Source organism: Gymnoscopelus braueri, assembly GCF_963280865.1.
Source record: "Gymnoscopelus braueri genome assembly, chromosome: 24".
Classification (NCBI taxonomy): Eukaryota; Metazoa; Chordata; class Actinopteri; order Myctophiformes; family Myctophidae; genus Gymnoscopelus; species Gymnoscopelus braueri.
Genome location: NC_137626.1, coordinates 6639897 through 6661742, shown reverse-complemented (window position 1 = coordinate 6661742; position 21846 = coordinate 6639897). Strand labels below are relative to the sequence as shown.

At 40.9% G+C, this 21846-nt stretch overlaps 1 protein-coding gene across 2 annotated transcripts; it reads left to right on the top strand.

The window, feature by feature from the left end:
• Nucleotides 1-1011: 1011 nt before the first annotated feature.
• LOC308080333 (septin-8-A-like) lies at nt 1012-21192 on the top strand. Of its 2 annotated transcripts, none has more exons than XM_080422147.1 (10): nt 1012-1132; nt 3590-3698; nt 4603-4798; nt 5324-5510; nt 10203-10364; nt 12853-12949; nt 14556-14724; nt 16413-16545; nt 18624-18811; nt 19663-21192. In XM_080422147.1, the coding sequence occupies exons 1-10, from the start codon at nt 1100-1102 to the stop codon at nt 19676-19678; spliced, it is 1290 nt and encodes a 429-aa protein (XP_080278273.1). In that variant the 5' UTR covers nt 1012-1099; the 3' UTR covers nt 19679-21192. The 2 variants fall into 2 exon arrangements, with proteins under 2 accessions (XP_080278273.1, XP_080278274.1); XM_080422148.1 differs by having other exon boundaries at nt 5324-5512; nt 10220-10364.
• Nucleotides 21193-21846: the final 654 nt, after the last annotated feature.

Sequence of the window (21846 nt, the reverse complement as noted above, 5' to 3'; positions counted from 1 at the left end):
TGGGGTCCTTTGTACTCAATTCATCGAAACATTTAATGACAGACAAATATACACTACTATGCAAAACATCATATAAACAGTTAGAAATAAAAAATAATATGTACAGTAAACAATTCGTATATTATGTAGGCATATATATAGCCTATATTTTAAGTAAGAATACTTTAGCCTATACAATTCCCCTCCCACCCAACCCATACACAGCCCATATGATCACTGTTGCTGTTATTATGGGAATGGCATTCGTGTTTTATTGCATTTGTTGTATTTTATGTAGGCCTATTAGTTGTGTTCTTACTTGGGGGGGGGGGGGGGGGATCCATGTCATGTTAAATGTAATGGACAAGAACAAAGTTGTCTTTATCTTGTAGGACATTAGTTATTTTCGGCTGAGCCTATCTATGCGTCTCATCTCTATCCACCAGGCGGCGTTCTCCGCCTCCTAGCAACCTGATGACGGCCGCGAAACTGCGACACATGGACCGCCATTTTGGATCTAGTTCGGTCAATAGAGTTATAATATATCTAGAGGGCGGACTGCCCCGCCCCCACCCATTCATTTCAATGAAAGTTGCTCACGAGCGCACGAAGCACCCAAAAGTACCTCTGCTCCAATATTGGAGCCAATAGAGCAGGCGCACTAGCGTTTCAGACCATGGAAGCATGCGCAGTAAGGTTTTTAACGCGGAAGTGTTGATATCCCAGATTTGACCACCAGGCGACGGCAGCTTCACTGTTCTACCGCGGTTCTAAGGGGCTTGAAACGAACCCTGGAATTAGACCGTACCATTATCGTATGAAAGCTCTGCTCCACTTTTTTTTTAAACAAACTGTTTGAAAAGGAAACACGAAACAAGAAACTGATATCGTGCGCATTCATTATTTAAAAAAAATGGCAAACGTAGAACAAATGTTGAGATGTGTGTCGTTTATAAAACTGTTAACAAGTTATGATGGTACAAACATCCCCTGCTGTAGAAGTGAACTCGCCCGGATAAGTGGGGGTGAACAAAAAAAAGTTTCAATCTTGTGTAGAAGTTTTTAAGACGAGAATCATCCACTTCTTTTCTACTGAGACACTTTAATAACACATTAAAGGATGATTTCAACGGACAGCGCGCAGGGCCAGGGGGTAAACAACACAACACAATGCTTTATTAGGCTTTTGTTGTTATTATTTTAAAGCTGGGTGGTTTGTTGTTAATTATTATCAGAGTTGCTGTTAGTATAGCCACATACCTGGCTAACAGCGGTGTAAATTAACTTAAGTACATTTACTCAACAGTGGTGTACAGTAACTAAGTACTTTTACTCAACAGTGGTGTACAGTAACTATAAGTACATTTACTCAAGTACTGTACTGTACTGAAGTACAATTGTCTGTGGAGTAACTAAGTACATGTACTCAAGTATACTCGTACTGTACTTAAGTACAATTTTGTAGTAAGTGCATTTACTCAAGTACTGTACTTAAGTAGACTTTTGTATTAAGTACATTTACTCAATTGCTGTACTTAAGTGCAATTTTGTAGTAACTAAGTACAATCTTTTGAAAATAGCAGATCTACAAGCTCACGATGCGACGCGTTGTGAGCTTGATCGTCTATTTTCAAAAGATTTTTATACTGAACTTGTGAATTGGGGACATTGTGCACAATGAGTACTTTTACTTTTGTTACTTTAAAGTATGTATTGATGCCAATACTTTTGTACTTTTTACTCGAGTACATTTTAAATAGCGGTACTTTGACTTGTAACGGAGTGTTTCTAGATTGTGACATTGATACTTTTACTCGAGTAAAGAATGTCAGTAATTTTTTCCACCACTGCTGGCTACTAGCAACATAGAAAGTGTAGTGTGATTTATTCTCAGTCGTACGACGGTGTCTGTCTAGTAGACTCTCAATGTGAGGTTTTGCAGTCTAGACCAGTGGTTCTCAAACTTTTTCATGTCAAGGACCCCCAAATTGACACTTATTAGCCCGCGGACCCCCATTTAAAAAAATATGCCAGGGACGATATTTTACAGCTCTAGCAGTGATTCTCAACCATTTTAATTTCAAGGACCCCCAGTTTGCATTAGGGCTACAGACCCCCATTTAATTGCATTTCTATCACTTGGACCGCAATTTATATTGTAAAATCTATGTCAATTTAACTCTGAGAGTGTACAAATGGAACTAAATGGACCCGTTTGGTTCCATTTGTACACTCTCAGAGTTACAGACCCATAAGGGTCCATTTGGTGCCTAATCTATCATTTAGCTGGGGACCCCCTGGAACTCCCTCAAGGACCCCTGGGGGTCCCCGGACCCCACTTTGAGAACCAATGGTAGACCATTGCTTCTCAAAGTGGGGTCCGGGGACCCCCAGGGGTCCTTGCATGAGGGGGTTCCAGGGGGTCCCCAGCAAAATGTGTTAATCTAGCATCACAGTAATTTTAACCTTTTACACTTTGGGCTATTCAAAAATAGCAGATCTACAAGCTCATAGCGGCTATAAGCTTGTAGATCTGCTATTTTTAAAGAATCTTGAAAATTTGTGCAAACCTTTGAATATAATTATATATTTTATAATATAAGTGAACATTTGTAACTCAAATCTTTGCTTCTGGGGGTCCTTGGAACAACATATTTTGAGATGGGGGTCTGCGGCCAAGTACATATCATCATTTTGGGGGTCCTTGACATGAAAAAGTTTGAGAACCACTGGTCTGGACCACTGGTTCCCAAACAGTGGGCCGGGACCCATTTTTGGGTCACGGACACATTTTTATGGGTCAAAAGTAAATACATATCCCTTTATTTATTTTTGGTTTCCTACAGTTTGTTTTCAATTATTAGTATTTCAAAACATTTAAAATAAATAAAAATAACAATCAAAGAAATTCCATTGAAAACTAATGTTTAAGAAGTCGTGAAAATAGCAGATCTACAGGCTCACAACGCGGCACAAAGCATACAAAATAAGTATTGCATTGCAGCCTAGGGTGACTGGACCGTCACGCTACGGCCCAGTCCCACATCATGTATACTTTACATTATTATTATTATTATTATTATTATTATTACATGGCAACAGTGTTGATTTTGACTGCACATTTTTATTTAGTTTGTCATAGTCTTTTTAGTTTTAGTCATATATTTTAATCATCTGAAATGTTTTAGTTTTTGTCTAGTTTTAGCCGACTAAATATAAGATTATAGTCGACTAAATCTACAGTTGATTTAGTCGACTAATGGCCTTGATGGCGTCGTAATGGCTGACTTTACACTTGGTTGCATGTTGAAAATAGCGGATCTACACCTAAGCGCAACCAAACATAAAATGACTTGTCTTTTAGTTCTAATGGATCTCTCCTCCACTCGTCCCTCACTAACATTTTAGTTTAGTTTTTATTTGTTGACGAAATTGTTATTATATTTAGTCTCAGTTATAGTCATCGTAGCTTAGTTTTTTTTTTTTTTTTTCATCAGTGAAAAAAGGTAGTAGACAAAAAAATGACGTCATAGTTTTAGTGGAGGAAATCAGCACTGCATGGCAACACTGATTGTAACACACATCATTGTGTTCATGTCTCTGTGCACAGGGTGCCCGCCCCCTGTCCTTGTCGGGTCATGTGGGCTTTGACGGTCTCCCCCATCAACTGGTCAACAAGTCAACATGTCAGGGCTTCTGTTTCAACATCCTTTGCATTGGTGAGTACTGAGCAGCATCATTGTGTGTGACTGTGTGTTGAAACCAATCAGAACGAGGGGTAAGCACGCACATCCTAAAACAATGAATCGGGTGCTGGACAACAATACGTACATCAGGAAAAAGAGGGGAAGTCCGCACTCCGTTTCAGCTCCCAGTAGAAAAAGTTTTAATAAGTTAGGCAACGTTTCGACCATAAATGGTCTTCATCAAACCATTGAAACCAATAACCCATTAAAGGTCCTATGACATGGCCCCAAAATATCATATTTGATGTCGCGTGGTCTCTCTGAAAATAGTCTTAAAACAGGGCAGGACGTATCACAGATTGATTTGGTATTTGCAGTAGCTCTGCTCTGAGTTGGCCTCTCGCGCTCGCAAAATGAGGAAGTGACCTCAACATAATTTGTCTTTTATTTGTTAATCTGTGTGTATAAAAGATATACCCCCCCCCCAATCTCTTAGTTACACCAACATTGTTCATGTGAAGTAGTTTATGCTTATTTATTGAAATGATAAAAATCACTATAGTTTGAACGCTGCGTGGGTCTCCATCTCTCCGAGGCGGCTCTGAGAGCTCCCTAGAGCCGCTTTCCAGTCATGGAAAAGTTACGGAAAATGACACAAAAAAATAATTCAAATGTGCTGGAAAATGCTAGCCTGGAATCGCGTATAACACACATACCCATTACCCACCCCTATAGATACATAATGCATGACCTATAGACTGCAGTGCAAGTCATTCTACAAAACTGTATGAATTTTCAAAAATAAAAACGAATAAAAACAAGAAAACACGCTATAAAAACTAATTAAGTAATCTAATTAGAAAAAAATATGAATCAAAACGAACTAGAACTAAACTAAACTCCAAAACTATTCTTTGCTCCGTAACCCCCCATGCAGGTGAAACCGGCATCGGCAAATCCACCCTGATGGACACGCTGTTCAGCACCAACTTTGAGAACTCAGAGTCGTCTCACTTCGAGTCCAAGGTGAAGCTGTCGGCGAAGACGTACGACCTGCAGGAGGGCAACGTGCGCCTGAAGCTCACCATCGTCAACACCGTGGGCTTCGGAGATCAGATGAACAAGCAGGAGAGGTAACGGTGTATAATGGTGCTCTTTGGCTATTCAAAAATAGCAGATCTACTGGCGGGTCCCCAGTTCAGATATGATTATTTCTTTTTTTTTGGGGGGGGGGGGGTTGCGGCCTGAAAAGGTTGAGAACCATTGTTCTAAAGCAGTGGTTCTCTCCACTCTGGGCCTTGAAGTCCATTAGTTCTGCTGGTTTTCTGTCCCACCAGGTACAGTAAGTAACCACATTGGCCTGTTGTCCCAGGACTGTGTTCTCTTCCTAGTTAGATGACTGTACTCTGATTCACCTTCCTTGTCAATCTGTTATGGATTTGGATTGTGTCTATTTTTGTAACCTCGGCTACATTGAAAACGAGGGCTTGCAACTTAACCGTGCTCCTGACATACATTCATTCATTGTTTTCCATGCAGTTACCAGCACATCGTGGACTACTGTACATCATACATTCATTCATTCATTGTTTTCCATGCAGTTACCAGCACATCGTGGACTACTTCATTCATTCATTCATTCATTGTTTTCCATGCAGTTACCAGCACATCGTGGACTACATCGACACCCAGTTCGAGTCCTACCTTCAGGAGGAGCTGAAGATCAAGCGGTCGCTGCACAACTACCACGACTCGCGCATCCACGCCTGTCTGTACTTCATCGCCCCGTCGGGACACTCCCTCAAGTCTCTGGACCTGGTGACCATGAAGAAACTAGACAGCAAGGTGAGACGCACGCACACACACACACACACACACACACACACACACACACACACACACACACACACACACACACACACACACACACACACACACACACACACACACACACACACACACACACACACACACACACACACACACACACACACACACACACGTTTGTCTGTCGAACCGTACTCCCTTTTGTACGAACCGTACTCCCTTTTGTACCCGTGTTGTGTGACCCATGATGAAACCTCAGTTGATTTGAACCCTTTAACCGGGAACGCGCCTGTGTCATTTTCAGATTACTTTAGGCTATTGAAAAATAGCAGATCTACAAGCTCATAGCGCGGCACCAAGTGCCACGCTATGAGCTTGTAGACCTGCTATTTGTTAGAGTAAAAAAAATCGTGAAAATGTGTGCAAATCTTTGTTGTAATATATATTTTTTTACTAGAATCTTTGATTAGATTTAGAAGGTATTTGTTGAATCGGCCTCAGTTCTTAATGGGTTAAGGTTCCGAACAGCTTCAGTGGTGAACTATGTGGGCATCGTCCAGTGGCAGTTAAAACCAGGCACTTGTTGCTTTGTAATTATGGGTGTCTCAGAAAAAAACAGGACTGAGCATGTCCTGACATAGTGGAGGGTTGAGTCAGCGCGGGCTCCTCACAGCTGGAGACGTTCCAGCGGTGGTAAAAATACCCACATTTTTTTTACTTAAGTAAAAGTATCAATACTGCAATGTAGAAACACTCTGTTTACAAGTAAAAGTCCAGAATAAAAAAAATCACTTGAGTAAAAGTACAAAAGTATTGGCATCAAAATATACTTAAATTACCAAAAGTAAAAGTAGTCATTATGCAGAATATCCCATTTCACAGGTTTCAAATGTATAACAATCTTTTGAAAATGGCAGATCTACAAGCTCACAACGCGTCGCGATGCGACGCGTTGTGTGCTTGTAGATCGGCCATTTTCAAATAGCCAAAGTCTAAATAGGGCTGAAGTAGTTAATGTATGTTTTGTAATGATAAAAAAAAATCCACAAAGTAACTAGTAACTAATGTTTTCCAGTAATTGTAGTGGAGTAAAAAGTACAATATTTGACTCTGAGATGTAGTGGAGTGGAAGCAAAATTGTTTAAAAAATTGGAAATACTCCAAAAAGTACCTAAAAAAATACTCAAGTACAGTACTTGAGTAAATGTACTTTCCACCACTGAGACGTTCCTACAGAGTTTCTTTAGACTGACGCTTCTCTCTGGCATTCCGTGGGAAGACAACAGAGGGTGTGTGAGGGATTATGTCACCGGGGTTCTCTGAAGGGATAGCGGACGCGTTGGGTTCCTTTACAGGTCCTACATGTCGTCGTGCCTCCTCTGAGGAGTGGCGGTTATACTGAAACTCAACATGTGACATTCTGGTTCCTCAGAAACTGTCAGTGATCAGCTATCCTACTTTATGAACTGCTGTTTTGTGGTTCCCCTTAACAACACCACATGTACGTGACATTAGTCATTCTCCACACCTTGATATTCGTCTAACTTGGGTTCAAACCCACTGTACAATACTGTATATAAACATGTGTGGCTTGTATGTTAAAATCGAGCTCTTCTCTAGTGAAATGGGGAAAGAAGAAGAAGAAAAAAATAAAATGAAATTTGGGTGACATACTGTGTACCGTGTACCAAACAGTGTGCAAGTTCCATGTGTCTTAGGATTTTGTGAGAACCACACATTATTAATAGGATTTTATTATTGCAAAATGCTGTATACAACTATACGGAAGGTTCTGCATTATTATGTTTTATTTACTATAACAGTACTTGCTGTGATGGCCTGCCTATCATGTCACACCTGCACGCCCACTCCTCCTCGGTTCATTCACTCATTTCCCAATATACAGAGGCACTATAACTACTTTAAACCTGGTGTCCCTATTTTTCCCATGTCATTTTAAATCTTTTACACAAATCTTGAGTTTGCCGATAAAAAAATGCCGATATGTGAGCTTGTATGTCGTCAATTTTTGCTCATGAATACAGGTGTGCTTTGAGATTATGACCTGCTCGTTGGTGTGCCTTGGGTACAAAATGTTTGGGGTAAAAAAAAACACTTGCTGTAAAACACAAAATGAACGAGGGCTTTGCCGTTTTCACATTCAGGCAGTAGTGTGGTTTTCTGCTTTTCATGTGAGGGAAGCAAGGTTAAGATGTGAAAGTTACTGATAAATTGACACTCAAAAAGTGTGTCACGATTTTTCTAAAATAGCAGATACTGTGTACGAGCTTGTAGATCTGCTATTTTTGAACAATCGTGAACATTTTAACTCAAAGCTTTGCTTCTGGGAGTCCCTGGAAAAAAAAGATGATGGGGCTCCGCGGGCAAATACATATCATTTTAGGGGTCCTTGACATGAAAAAGTTTCGAGCCCCACTGATATAGAAACATACGTTTTCCAGAAAACTGAAAGGGCACAGAAAGTAGAGAAAAATTTGGTAAAGGCAAAAGGTGTATTTTTGACAACATTTTCACTTCATTTTCATCCTGAACGAAAGCCTGCACCCAACAGTTTCAGGAAGTGAACGGGTTCGTTCACGTGCCAAAGACCGAAGCATTTTAGAACAAATCTGTTATGAACATCCCGTCACTACAGACGATAGAGACCCAATTGAGTTTCTGCTGGTGTGCGGGGCAAATATGGCTTCCCTCCCTCCCTGGTTCTCGCCATTGAATATCAAGGGGCACTTTGCCCCCGGTAACAAAATAAAACACGATAAAATGGTTGGTTTTGTTTCAATAGCTTGTAGATCTGCCATTATTTTTGAATCGTGAAAATTTGCGAAAATCTCTGAATTTATATTTTTGTTAAGCAAACATTTGTAACTCAAATCTTTGCTTCTGGGGGTCCCTGGAAGAAAATATTTTGAGATGGGGGTCCACGGCTAAATACATATCATTTTGGGGGTCCTTAACATGAAAAAGTTTGAGAACCACTGTTCTATGGAAGCATGTTGCGCAGCGAAAATAGCCGATCTACAAGCTCTCAAGAGTTTGTAGATATGGCTATTTACGATTATTATTTTAAAATCAGAGCATTTGAAGTGGTCAAACTACCAATATGTTCAGAAGCATCTTCCATAAAACCCTAATGGTCTGGGATATTTCATAAAAGCAATGGTTTATTGTTTTCTTTTTTAACTTTATTATTTAAAAACATGTTAAAGGGATATTTCACTTTCAAAAAAAACTTTGGTCATTTTATTGTCTACTCAGGCCTTTGTGAGCCCCCCAGACAGTTTTTAAGTTGCCCGATTCAGTATTTATATATTTGATATTCATTTTATCAGACACGCCCCCTTCCTATACAAACCCCATTGTAACTTCAAACTCCATTTTAACCATGTTAGATTCATCAAAAACACCCGTCCTTGGTTCTGGTGACTCACCCTGCCCCCCTAATACGTGAGGGGCCGTGTTTTTTCGATTACTTTTTTCATTTATTTTAAATATATTTTTTGGAAAATTAAAACAATTAAATACAATAAAAAAATTGAAATAAAATAAATGAAAAAAATAATCTGAAAAACACGGCCCCCTCACGCATTAGGGGGGCAGAGTGAGTCACCAGAACCAAGGACTGGTGTTTTTGACAAATCTAACATGGTTAAAATGGAGTTTGAAGTTATAATGGGTTTGTATAGGAAGGGGGCATGTCTGATAAAATGAATATCAAATATATAAATACTGAATCGAGCAACTTAAAAACTGTCTGGGGGCTCACAAAGGCCTGAGTAGATGATAAAATGAGCAAAAGTTTTTTTGAAAGTGAAATAACCCTTTAAGACATTACGTTATTCATTTTTTTAAATCACGTTTTATGTTCCTGTGGTTAACAGACATTTCGACCCTTTATTTTGTGCATATGCAAACCCTTCACCTGTAGAACACATAGTTTCACACATGGAAACTAAAATAGACTAAATTCATTTCATTCGTGTATGCATATTCATATCCTTTATGAGGGAACATAAACAAATAATATATACTTAATACAGAAACAAATATATAATAATAATAACAAAAGCGCGGGGGGGGGGGGTCCAAAATATAGTCCTTCTAGCGGTTCATTAATGTTAAATAATCAAGCTACATTTATTCATTAATGTTAAATAATCAAGTTACATTTATTTGAAATATAGAGAGCCCAACTTAGAAGCCCATTCATAGAAGCAAAGGTTAAAGCCTCAGTCTGTGATTTTTTCACCTGGTTGGCAGTATATAGAAGAGCAGGAACAATATTACTAAAACATCATCATTTTACATCTTGTGTTAATTGTTTAAACACAGTGCTAGGGTGTGCAGGGCTCCTTTAACACCGTTTCACAAATCGCACATTAGGGCTTCTCCATACAACTGTTCGTGAGATCTTATTTTTGCTTTAGTCCATGAAGCCGACTGACCACAACGCTGTTTGGGTTTGTGTACAGTTTCTATGAAAAAGTAAATCTAAAGATGTCTTTAAACTGGCATCTCTCCTGTTCAGGTCAACATCATACCGGTCATAAAGATGTCTTTAAACTGGGATCTCTCCTGTTCAGGTCAACATCATACCGGTCATAAAGATGTCTTTAAACTGGGATCTCTCTGTTCAGGTCAACATCATACCGGTCATAAAGATGTCTTTAAACTGGGATCTCTCCTGTTCAGGTCAACATCATACCGGTCATCGCCAAAGCCGACACCATCTCCAAGAGCGAGCTCCACAAGTTCAAGCTGAAGATCATGAGTGAGCTGGTCAGCAACGGCGTCCAGATCTATCAGTTCCCCACGGACGACGAGACCGTGTCCAGCATCAACTCCACCATGAATGTGAGTGGCAGGCTGCATGGTCATTACGTGGGGCATTTGGGGGGGGGGTGGGGGGGGGTGTCCCCAGCAAAATTAGTTAAAGGGATAGTTCACCCCAAAAAATAATTTTTTTCCTTTTTTCCTATCAATTAGTCACCCTATGGAGACTGGAATTCATGGATATTTCTTTGTTTTTGTCACATTCCCTAAGCCAATAATTTGATGACCAGCGAACCGGTTGGCAGCGGTTCCGGTAGGAGACACAAAGAGCCGGACATCAAATTATTGGCTTAGGAATGAGACAAAAACAAAAAAATATCCATGAATTCAAGTCTCCATGGGGTGACTAATCGACAGGAAAAAAGGTCATTTTGGGGGTGAACTATCCCTTTAATGTAGCATTACAATCATTTTAACCACTCTATCCATTTATTGGATATTCAAAAATAGCTATTCAAAGATAGCAGATCTACAAGCTCACAGCGCGTCACTTCGTGCCACGCTGCGAGCTTGTACACCTGCTATTTTTCCTTAAAATAGCCGATCTACAGTGAGCTTGTAGATCGTCTATTTTCACTATTTTGGGTCCCGGGGAGACATCACATTTCTCTTTTGGCTCACAGGCTAAAAAGTTTGGGAACCGCTGCATTAGATTACGATGTTCTTTGACACTAAAGCTCTGATTTCTCAGAGTTCCGTGCCGTGACGTGATGTAAGTCTGTAAAAGACCACAGAGGCCTATTTACTGACAATGGTCTTTTGTTTAAACTCTCTCGATAACGGGTCAGCTCCAAATCTCAAATTAATCTCTCCCGTCTCTGCAAGCCACTGGTCCCAACACTCTCTGGCTCCAGTAAATAGAGACGGCCATCGTATTCAAATGCTAAATCCTCATCTAGTATATGCTGGAACTCAGGTGAATATTCTGAGTAGGCAAAACGCTAAACGGCTAAACAAGCCCATGTAAGCCTTAACATGTAAACATCCGGCCGCTGCTAATGCATACAGAAATACATTTGTCTCACATCACACATTTGTGTGATTGACTGAAAGGGACTTATTTTGAGAGAGGACTTGGGCTGTCCTGCTTGGTCCAGGGAAAAAATTAATAGTTGATGCATTCAAATGTGGCAGAAAATTATCCAACAGAAATGTTGTCCTTCTTGCCAAATGATATCCCTGTGACAGTGTGATGAGTGAGTAACAAGTAGGCTAAGAAAAAACAAACCAATCTTAACCCATGGAATGTTGCATGAACCCCCACCACTATTGTGTGGGGTGGGTCTATGATGGACTCACCCTTTCTTTCTTTTTCCTTTATTTATTCGGGGAAACCCATTGAGAGCAAGCTCTCTTTTTCAAGGACGCCCTGATAACAAACATTTGAATCACACAATCACAAAAAGAAAAGCAGAAGCATAAAACAACATTAAAATAATCGCAAAAGGCGGTGAATCAGACAATACAGTGAGGACATGCATAACGACACAGAGATTTAAAAATCAGATGCAAATAAACAGTGTTACATGAAACAGGTGCAGTCACTATGTAGTGTGTCCTCAAGAGGCACCCTAAATGTCTCTATTGAGACCATAGTGTGTCCTCAAGAAGCAGCCTGAATGTCTCTATTGAGACCAATCGCACCAGTTTCAGAGAGTCCTGAAGTTTGTTCCATTTGTGTTGAGCATAATACATGAATGCAGTTTTTCCCTTGTTCACTGCTCTTACGTGGACTGGTATATCTAATGTGTGTTTGTGAACGTGTTGAATGTCCAGTAACCTTTGGTTCCAAAAGCGAGGCTAGTTATAAAGGAAGTTTACCACACAAGGCCTTATAAATAAATAAAATACAATGTTGCTCTCTACGAACTGCGAGAGAGCAACATATAGTGGTGCTACACAATAGTGGTGCTCCCCAGGTTGCTCTTAGTCAGGATGGTGGTCCCTGGGTCAAAATCAGTTGAAAACCCCTGCCCCTAGATCAGCTCATTTGCCATAACTATGTTTGCGTGTGTTTTTGTTTGTGTGTTGACGTGGGCACATGTCTGACTGTACTTACACTGTGTTTCGTGTGGACTGTGGCATTTCTCTTGGTCTGCTAAAATGTGTGTCTTATTGCTCATTAGAACTTGTGTTAATCATGTTATTCCCTTATAGGCTTTTTTTTTAACCCATTAAAGCCGGGAAAGCATTTGTGTCATTCTAGATGTTGGCTTATTCAAACAAGCTCACAGCGCGTCACTTCGTGGCGTTCTGCGAGCTTGTACATCTGCTATTTTTGAACGTTTTTGAAACATCTTGAAAGTGTTTGAAAAATATTTAATCATTTTTTTATTATTTATATATTTTATGCTCTAATTGCTGTTCAGCTCTTTCTAATTCCTGTTTTTAAAAGTGCTATACAAATCAAGTTATTATTATTATTCCATTTTACACCCACAGTTTTTTGTAACATTCCACAATAAATGAAACAGGTTCAACATGATTATGTTTGTTCAACTTGTTCCAGGGGATCCTGCCCTTCGCTGTGGTCGGCAGCACAGAGGAGGTGAAGATTGGCAACAAGATGGTGAAAGCTCGCCAGTACCCCTGGGGCGTGGTGCAAGGTAAACCCCTCCCCCCCTGACCTCCTGACCTCCTGACCTCTTTCATCCAGGACGCAGTGAGACACTGATTCCTGTGCTCTAACACAGTGGTTCTCAACCTTTACAGGCCGTGACCCCCCAAAATAATCATATTTGAACTGGGTACTCCCCCGCCCCAAATAGCTGATCTACAACGCGAAGCGTTGTGAGCTTGTAGATCGGCTATTTTCACAATATTTCCAGGGGGTCCCCAGCTAAAGTATAGCACACAATCATTTTAACCACTTTAACCATTATTTTATGCTTTGGCTATTCAAATATAGCAGACATACAAGCTCATAGCGCATCACTTTGTGCCGGGCTATGAGCTTGTAGATCCGCATTTTTTGAAAAATCACAGCTAAACTAAAAACAAAGTTTGAGCAGCACTGATATTATAGGAACTTACGTTTTTGGGAAAACTGTTAGGATTTAGAAGACATTTTTAAGAATGGGCCTCAGCTCTAAATGGGTTTAATGTGATCATGTCTGCACTGTTATTCAACTTTAACACCGTGTGCACAGGGAGGAGCAGGCAGTTACAACAACACTTTGTTTGGTGTTCCTCCCCTCTACAACACTGGCTCCCAAACAGTGGGTCGCGGATGCATTTTTATAGGTCGCTAGTACCAGTAAATATGCTGCATTTCTTTTTTTGTTTGCCCACATTTTCTTTTTAATGATTATAATTTCAAAACATTTTTCAAAACAATTCCCTCCAAAATTCCTCAATACTTTCATGGATTTAATTAAATGCTAAGTCAATAGAATTTCATGAATGAACGAAAGAAAACCTAAGATATTCCATGAATCAGAAAAAGGTTTAGGGTTAGGCCAGACATGTTTAAGAAGTAGTGAAAATAGCAGATCTACAAGCTCACAACGTGTCGCATCGCGACGCGTTGTGAGCTTGTAGATCTGCTATTTTCACTATAGTGTGGGTCCCGGGGAGACATCAAATTCCTCTTTTGGGTCTCGGGCTAAAAGGTTTGGGAACTGACAACTGTGTGTGTGTCCTCTGGGCTATGGTCGATGCTTACACCCCTGCCCGACCACTTCGGTCTGCCGCCACGGGGCGACTGGTTGCCTCGTCGCTCAGTGGTCCTTCTGGTTGATCTACACGGTCACGGCTTTTTTCTGTTCTGGCCCCACAGTGGTGGAATGAACTCCCCACTGATGTCAGGACAGCAGAGTCACTGCCCATCTTTAGCCGCAGGCTGAAAACCCACCTCTTCAGGAAACACTAACCTTCCTCTTAGCCTTGCCTACTTGTTGTTAACTAGTTGTACAAACTCTTGTTTTATTGGATCTTGTTTATTTGATACACTTATTTGTTTTAGCCCTTGCTCATTTGATTTTCCTATTTTGTCTCATCTGTTTAAGAAAGTAGGAAGTTGATATATTGCACTTTTACCTTGGCGCTAGGTATACTCTTAGTTGCTTGTTTTAGAAGAGAATGCACTTAAGACTTCTGGTGATTAGTAGTTTCGTTCCCTACCTATGTTGAATGCACTTATTGTAAGTCGCTTTGGATAAAAGCGTCTGCTAAATGACTGTAATGTGTGTGCGTGTGTGTGTGTGTCCTCAGTGGAGAACGAGAACCACTGTGACTTTGTGAAGCTGAGAGAGATGCTGATCTGTGTGAACATGGAGGACCTGCGTGAGCAGACGCACACGCAGCACTACGAGCTGTACCGCCGCTGTAAGCTGGAGGAGATGGGCTTCAGAGACACGGACCCCGAGAGCAAACCAGTCAGGTAACCGTCATGATGTGCGCGCGCGCGTGTGTGTGTGTGTACATACATATTTATACTTTTTTAAAGCGAAAGTTTTTAACTCAAATCTTTGCTTCTGGGGATTTTACAAATGTCTTCTAAATCCTAACAGTTTTTTTCCCTAAATATTATCAATGGTTTTCAAACTTTTTTCATGTCAAGGACCCATATTTGTCCGGACCCCCTCCCATCTAAAAATATTTTGTTCCAGGGACCCCCAGAAGCAAAGATTTGAGTTAAAAATGTATATAAAAGATTTGCACACAAGATTTTTCCCAAAAAATAGCAGATCTACAAGCTCATAGCGCGGCACTCTATTAGCTTGTAGATCTGCTATTTTTGGATAGCCAAAGACATCTTAAAATGACACGCATGCGTTCCCTTCCCGGCCTTAAAGGGTTAATAACATCCCTACATATGGCTGTTGTTATCTACAACCAAATCACAACTGGGTGATATTCAGTACAACAGCACCACCTCCAGTGTTTTTTTCTGTACAACAGCTCAGGTGTTATATCATGCTTTTAAGTACTGTAGTTTTTTTTTTATAGTGACGTGGGTTTCTATGTATGGTGACTGTATGTTGTCTTTTAACCACTGCACAAACAAAGTTCCCAAAGGAAAATAAAGTAGTTTGAAGTTGAAGTGTACTATAAAGTATCAAATAAATGGACACAACATTTATGATTGTGTTCATTATTGTGTATTGAGCTATGAGCTTGTATATCTGCTATTTTTGAATAGCCAAAGAAATCGTGCATTCCCGGTCTTAAAGGGTTAATACATTTTGTACTGGGAGCCACCAGTGTGTGGACTTCCTCTTCCTTTTCTCTAATGTATGTATTGTGGTTCAGCACCTGAAAGGTTTTTTTTGGGGATGTGCGTGATTCCTTCCAAACCCTAATGATCTCTGATATTTCATGAAAACAAAGGTTAAAAGCGTCAGGGACATATTTTCGCCGGTGCCTTACCCATTATCCCTAAACTTCTTTGCCATTTTTCACTATTTAAAAAAAAAAATTCAAACAGTTCAAATAGCCAATCTACAAGCTCACAACGTGTCTATGTGGCAAAGAAGTTTAGGGATAATGTAAGGCACAGGCGAAAATATGGCCCTAAATATGCAATTTCTTCAACTGGCCGATGGGATCCTTTCACGCTGTTTCACAAATGTCAGATTTAGGACTTGGCCTAATAGTCCATGAGACAGACAAGATTTCATTATCGAAAGAGTGGGCAAAACCATACCTATATTAAATTGTTTATAGGGTCAATATAAGTAAATAAATATATGATAACCTTTACATAGGAGCAGCTTTTTCATGCCTTATTTAAATGTCAGAAAATTTGTAATACGATAAATCATTGTCTTCATGTAAGTAATCAACTGGGGAAGTTTCATTATGATAACTATTTTTTTAATTTTGTAATTTTTTTCACCTGTCTTGTACGTATGGGGAAAATAACAAAATATGAAAAAGCTGCTCCTGTGTAAAAGTTATCATATATTTATTTACTTATATTGACCCTATAAACAATTTAATATAGGTATGGTTTTGCCCACTCTTTCGATAATCATTGCTCAATGTTGGGGCTCTGGCTCATGGACTATAACACAACGTTGTTTTGTATTTTTTGCTTTAACCCACGATCATCCATCCATCCACCAGCCTGCAGGAGACCTACGAGTCCAAGCGCCTGGAGTTCCAGGGCGAGCTGCAGCACCGCGAGGAGGAGATGAGGCAGTCGTTCGTCCAGCGCGTGAAGGAGAAAGAGACGGAACTCAAGGAGAAGGAGAGGGAGGTAAAGAGAGGACGCCTCGGCTCACCCGACCAGCAGCCGTGCACACGCCATTTACAAACGCCATGCGGGCTGTGATGTAAAGTAACTAAGTACATGTACTCAAGTACTGTAAACACATTCAGCCCTACACACACTTCAGCTATCTGAAAATAGCAAATCTACAAGCTCACGATGCGAGCTTGTAGATTTTAAAATGTACTGACACTTTTCAACATGGAAATCGATTATGACGATTATGGAAAAGAATTGTGATTATTTCAAATAATTGCCGATTTCACGATTATGTCATAATTTTGACAGGCCTACACGTAATAGCACAGCGCTTCACCAGGCTGCACAAATAAGCGGCTCACCGCACTTTGTTTGAATTGTGACCCTCTGGCGTGGTCAGTGAAAACCAAACCCCCTGCTTTGTGTCTGACGCGTCCAGCTGACGGGATACGGTGAGATACCTGTGCTGTTGCTTTTTCTGGTACAGCGTAGGACGAACGGCGACACACTGCTGTCATAGTGCAGCACGACAGTTGTAGAGGCTTTACTTCTGTATACCGTCGCTTGTTGATGCTTCTTGTTTTTTTGGCCTTGTATTGCTGTTCACGACAGTACTTTAGCTGTAACTCTGTAACCTTTAACTCTGTGATACTCAAACTCAGGCCTAAAAAAAAAAATCATGTCATTTAACACATTGGGTGCCAGAATTTTATAATAACAGATTACGTTCGGTGAAATCTCACCGTCTGCAACGCTGCGCTGTTTAGAGCTGTGGACTCCACGGCGAGCACACGCACGTAAACAATGCATGCGTGCACAGCAATGGATGGTCCTGGCTAAAGCCTGGAACAACAACATGTCTCATGCGAGTCACCATTGCGGAGCGATCGCGCCCATACAGAGGTTTTTAGCAAGGAGATCGGATGGGAGCCAGATTTTTTTATCCATCTGTCCCTTACTTCTTAGAGTGTTCATGGGTGATTCCAGTGCTGCGCTAGCCCCCCCCCCCCTTGTGGAGAGAAAAAAAGAAGAAAAAAAAAAGACTGATAACACGGTTTGAACCGTGTTCGGCACCAAAGCGCTACTCTTTGAAAACACGGTTTGAACCGTGTTTGGCACCCGATGTGTTAATATATATGTTACAGGGTGAATGGAGAACCAGGGTGATTGAAGAAGGCTCGCTCGTTTTTACCCACCCAGCAATTCTGTAGAAGAAACACTAGAGGGAGCCACAAGCCAGGCTTGTGCACAAGCACATATGGCCGCGACCACCCACACACACACAGTCACACACACACACACGCACACGCGCTCATGCTTTCAATGGACTGTTAAGATACTTTTATTGTGTTCTGCTGGCTTTTGTTTTAGTTTCTCCCTGACACACACACACACACACACACACACACACACACACACACACACACACACACACACACACACACACACACACACACACACACGCACACAGTGATCCATGAAAAGAACTATTCTGTCCCTATCGGTTTACAAATCAAACGGCGCTGAGTCGACTAGTGGAGCGTCGGCCGGTCAGTGCGGGCACTCGCGCCCGGAGGCGCGAGGGCGCACTTCCTCGGCCTCAAGCTCCACTAAATCGGCGCGCCTCCGTCATGGACAAGCGTGTGCGTGTGAACGCGTGTTCAGCGTTCCCCTCATAGATATTATGGTTGCTATGTGGGGGGGAACAACAAAAGACAGGTCTCCACTCTCCGTCGGCGCATCAAAGCCCCGCCTCTCCGCGCTCTCCTTCTCCTCCTCCTCGGAGGACTTAATAGGTCTTTAACCTATTAAGACCTGGAACGCATCTGTGTCACTTTAGATTTATTTGGCTATTCAAAAATAGCAGATATACAAGCTTTTTTTTCAAAAATAGCAGATCTACAAGCTCATCGCCGCGCTATGAGCTTGTAGATCTGCTATTTTTTTTTTTTTTTTTTTTTTCAAAAATCTGCTAGGATTTAGAAAACATTTTAAGAATCGAACTCAGGCCTTAATGGATTAACTGCTGAATTTCCCCCGCGGGATCAATAAAGGTATCTATCTCTATCTCTCTCTCTCTCTCTCAGCTGCAGAGCAAGTTTGAGCAGCTGAAGCGCATGCACCAGGAGGAGAGGGCGAAGCTGGACGAGAAGAGGCGGAGCCTGGAGGACGAGGTCAACGCCTTCAGCAACAGGAAGGAGGCGGCAGAGCTGCTGCTGCTGCAGGGCCAGTCCTTCAACAGCAACAACCTGAAGAAAGACAAGGACCGCAAGAAGTAAGACACACACACACACGCACACACACACACACACACACACACACACACACACACACACAGGGTCAGTCCTTCAACAGCAACAACCTGAAGAAAGACAAGGACCGCAAGAAGTAAGACACGCACACACACGCACACACACACACACACACACACACACACACACACACACACACACACAGGGTCAGTCCTTCAACAGCAACAACCTGAAGAAAGACAAGGACCGCAAGAAGTAAGACACGCACACACACACACACACACACACACACACACAGGGTCAGTCCTTTAACACCAACAGCAGTAACCTCAAGAAAGACAAGGGCTTACGTGGATTAACCCAACTGTGTGTGTGTGTGTGTGTGTGTGTGTGTGTGTGTGTGTGTGTGTGTGTGTGTGTGTGTGTGTGTAAACTCTTAGGATTTAGAAGGCATTTCGTTGCTGTCGGGCAAAAAGTCCATATTGTAACTTTTAGTGTTTTTTTTTTAGTAAATTAACGCCCTACTTGATCACACAAATGCAACAAAAGTAGCAGCTCGAGATGTGTTTTGAGCTTGTACAGTAGCTCTGCTACTTTTGCCGATTTGTAGTCACTAAAGCATCAAAAGTAGCCGATATACAAGCTCGACGCGATCTTAGCTTGTAGATCTGCTATTTTTTAATTAGAATCCTGAAAAGATTTGGTTTCCACCCGACAGAGGCGATATATAGCGACATAATTAGTTTTTCCTTTGGACTTTTTTCAGAAAGGTTAGGATGTAGAAGCTTTTTTTTTGAGAATCGGCCTCAGGTCTTAATGGGTTAAACTACATACAAATATTTCCTTTAACTTTTCTCTTTGGTCCTCTCCTTAGCGCTGGATTCATGTGAAGAAATGAAGACGACAGAAGAAACCTGCTGCCAGACCACGATCCAACATTGCACAGTCGTCAGTGTTGTGCAAGTAAAGTCATGTAAAACATTTTGAGATGACCTGATCAGTGTGAAATCATCACTCCTGTTCTAGCTGCTCCAGATCACCAGGAGTCAGTTGCACCACTTCACACTAAGTTCAAACTATTTTTGAAAAATCGTGAAAATGTGTGCAAATCTTTGAATATATATATATAACTCAAATCTTTGCTTCTGGGGGTCCCTGGAACAAAAATATGCTACAAATGTTTTTAAAAAATATATATATATATATTTAAAGATTTTCACAAATGTTCACGATTTTTCTAAAAATAGCCAAATAAATCTAAAAATGACAGATACTTTCCTGGTCTAAATGTTTTAAAAAGCCATTTAAGCCTATAACTAGGCTAAGTTTGAACTTAGTGTGGGGTGGTGCAACTGGGTCCAGATGTTTTCTTTTGTGTGTTTGGTCAACTAGCCGTTATGACCTATACTGGCCAAAATGCTCGTCCGCATTTTGTCTCCTTCACAAATCCTCTGCGTCTATAGTTCTCACAGCACCAGAGGTCCTTTGTTCAGAGCATGATGATCAGATTAGTGCCTTACTTTATCTCAAGTGTCTTTGTTCTGGGACCGGTTGATGTAATGTGCGTTCGGACGGAAATGCGCACCAGGGGCGCACTCACGTGTATTGGCCAGAGCGCTCAGTGCTATATATATCTGAACGCACCCAATGTATACGTGTTTTTCTTGCTGTGCTTCTGTGTCAAACAAGAAGGACTTTTTCTTTTTTTTTGTCACAAAAAGTGCCTCTTCTTACACAATGCAACTTATTTTACAGCTCAACCCTAAAAAAAAACTATCAGTATTCTCTCCAAAGCCCAGCAAATAAAACTGCTAAAAAAAATCAATCACTGAAACATAACTCGTTTTTTTTCCCACTTAAATGGAGGACATTTGACTAAACAGTACATCCTGTATGCCCTCGTAGATGGAAAACAAAACAACAAATGAACCTCATCCTCAACTTCACCTTTAGCTTAGTCGTAATCAGTCTATGTGTTGGATCACTGTGATGTGAAAATGCCATCCATAACAATAATCAGAACCCCCAGCAATATGGCTGCTTATGATCTATCTATACTATTTAATATCTATGGCCACGCTTTTATTCCTTGCTGCCATTAATATCTGATCCAAGTTTTATGCAGTATTTTGTACACTTTAAGAAACAGTACAACAATAGGTGTCGATTGGGAAGATGTTTTATTTTTATTATGAGAAATAAAGTGACTTTGCAATATTATTGGAGATATGATTATTCCTCTGACTTTTGGGTCCTGTATTATTTCACCCTTTGGTGTATGGTTTGTTTATTCTGCATCGTTACAGGTCCCATGATTATTCCTCTGACTTTTGGGTCCTGTATTATTTCACCCTTTGGTGTATGGTTTGTTTATTCTGCATCGTTACAGGTCCCATGGCATGAACATATTGTGTGTTGTGATTATTGATGCACTTGTGACCACATGATAAAATGTCTGTTCATGGCCCTACATGCTACAGAGAGATGGGGGATGCATGATGAGAGAGGGGGATGAGAGAGTGAGTGCAGTCAAGTATCATGCATGATGAGAGAGGTCAAGGTCATATACTAAACTAAATGTACCAATGTGCAGTGAATGTCTGTTTGTCTCCATCACATTACAAATGTAAACGGACATAAAACTGAACCATTACACTCATAAGACACATGGGGAAGCTTGTAAATCTGCTATTTTAGTACTTTAACTTTTGGTAAAATAATACCACTAAACACCAGTCAGTGTCTGTTGATGTAAATAGGATTCACTATACAAAGCACATCATAATTATGGGAGATTTGGTAATAGTCTGGTGTCTAGTGGTTTTTTTGGGTCATTACATGGAATTGGGTGTATAGTTGTTGTTTGGAGACGCATCAGTCAGCCCAGACAAATACAGATGGAAGAAAAGGTAGGCTTTTAAGTCGTGTGGAAACCTCATGGCCAAAAAATGATACATTGTCAGAGCTGGGATTTGAACTTGGAACCTTTGCGCGCTTGTCAGGCAGTCACTTTACCCATTGAGCTAAGGCCATGGCTTCCCTCTCTACCAACACAGTG

Coding starts and splice junctions, on each gene's coding strand:
- LOC308080333 (XM_080422147.1), top strand. CDS start 1,100: ATGATTTCAACGGACAGCGCGCAGGGCCAGGGG. Junction 5,511..10,202: donor TGAAGAAACTAGACAGCAAG/GTGAGACGCACG, acceptor TCTCCTGTTCAG/GTCAACATCATACCGGTCAT. Junction 10,365..12,852: donor GCATCAACTCCACCATGAAT/GTGAGTGGCAGG, acceptor AACTTGTTCCAG/GGGATCCTGCCCTTCGCTGT.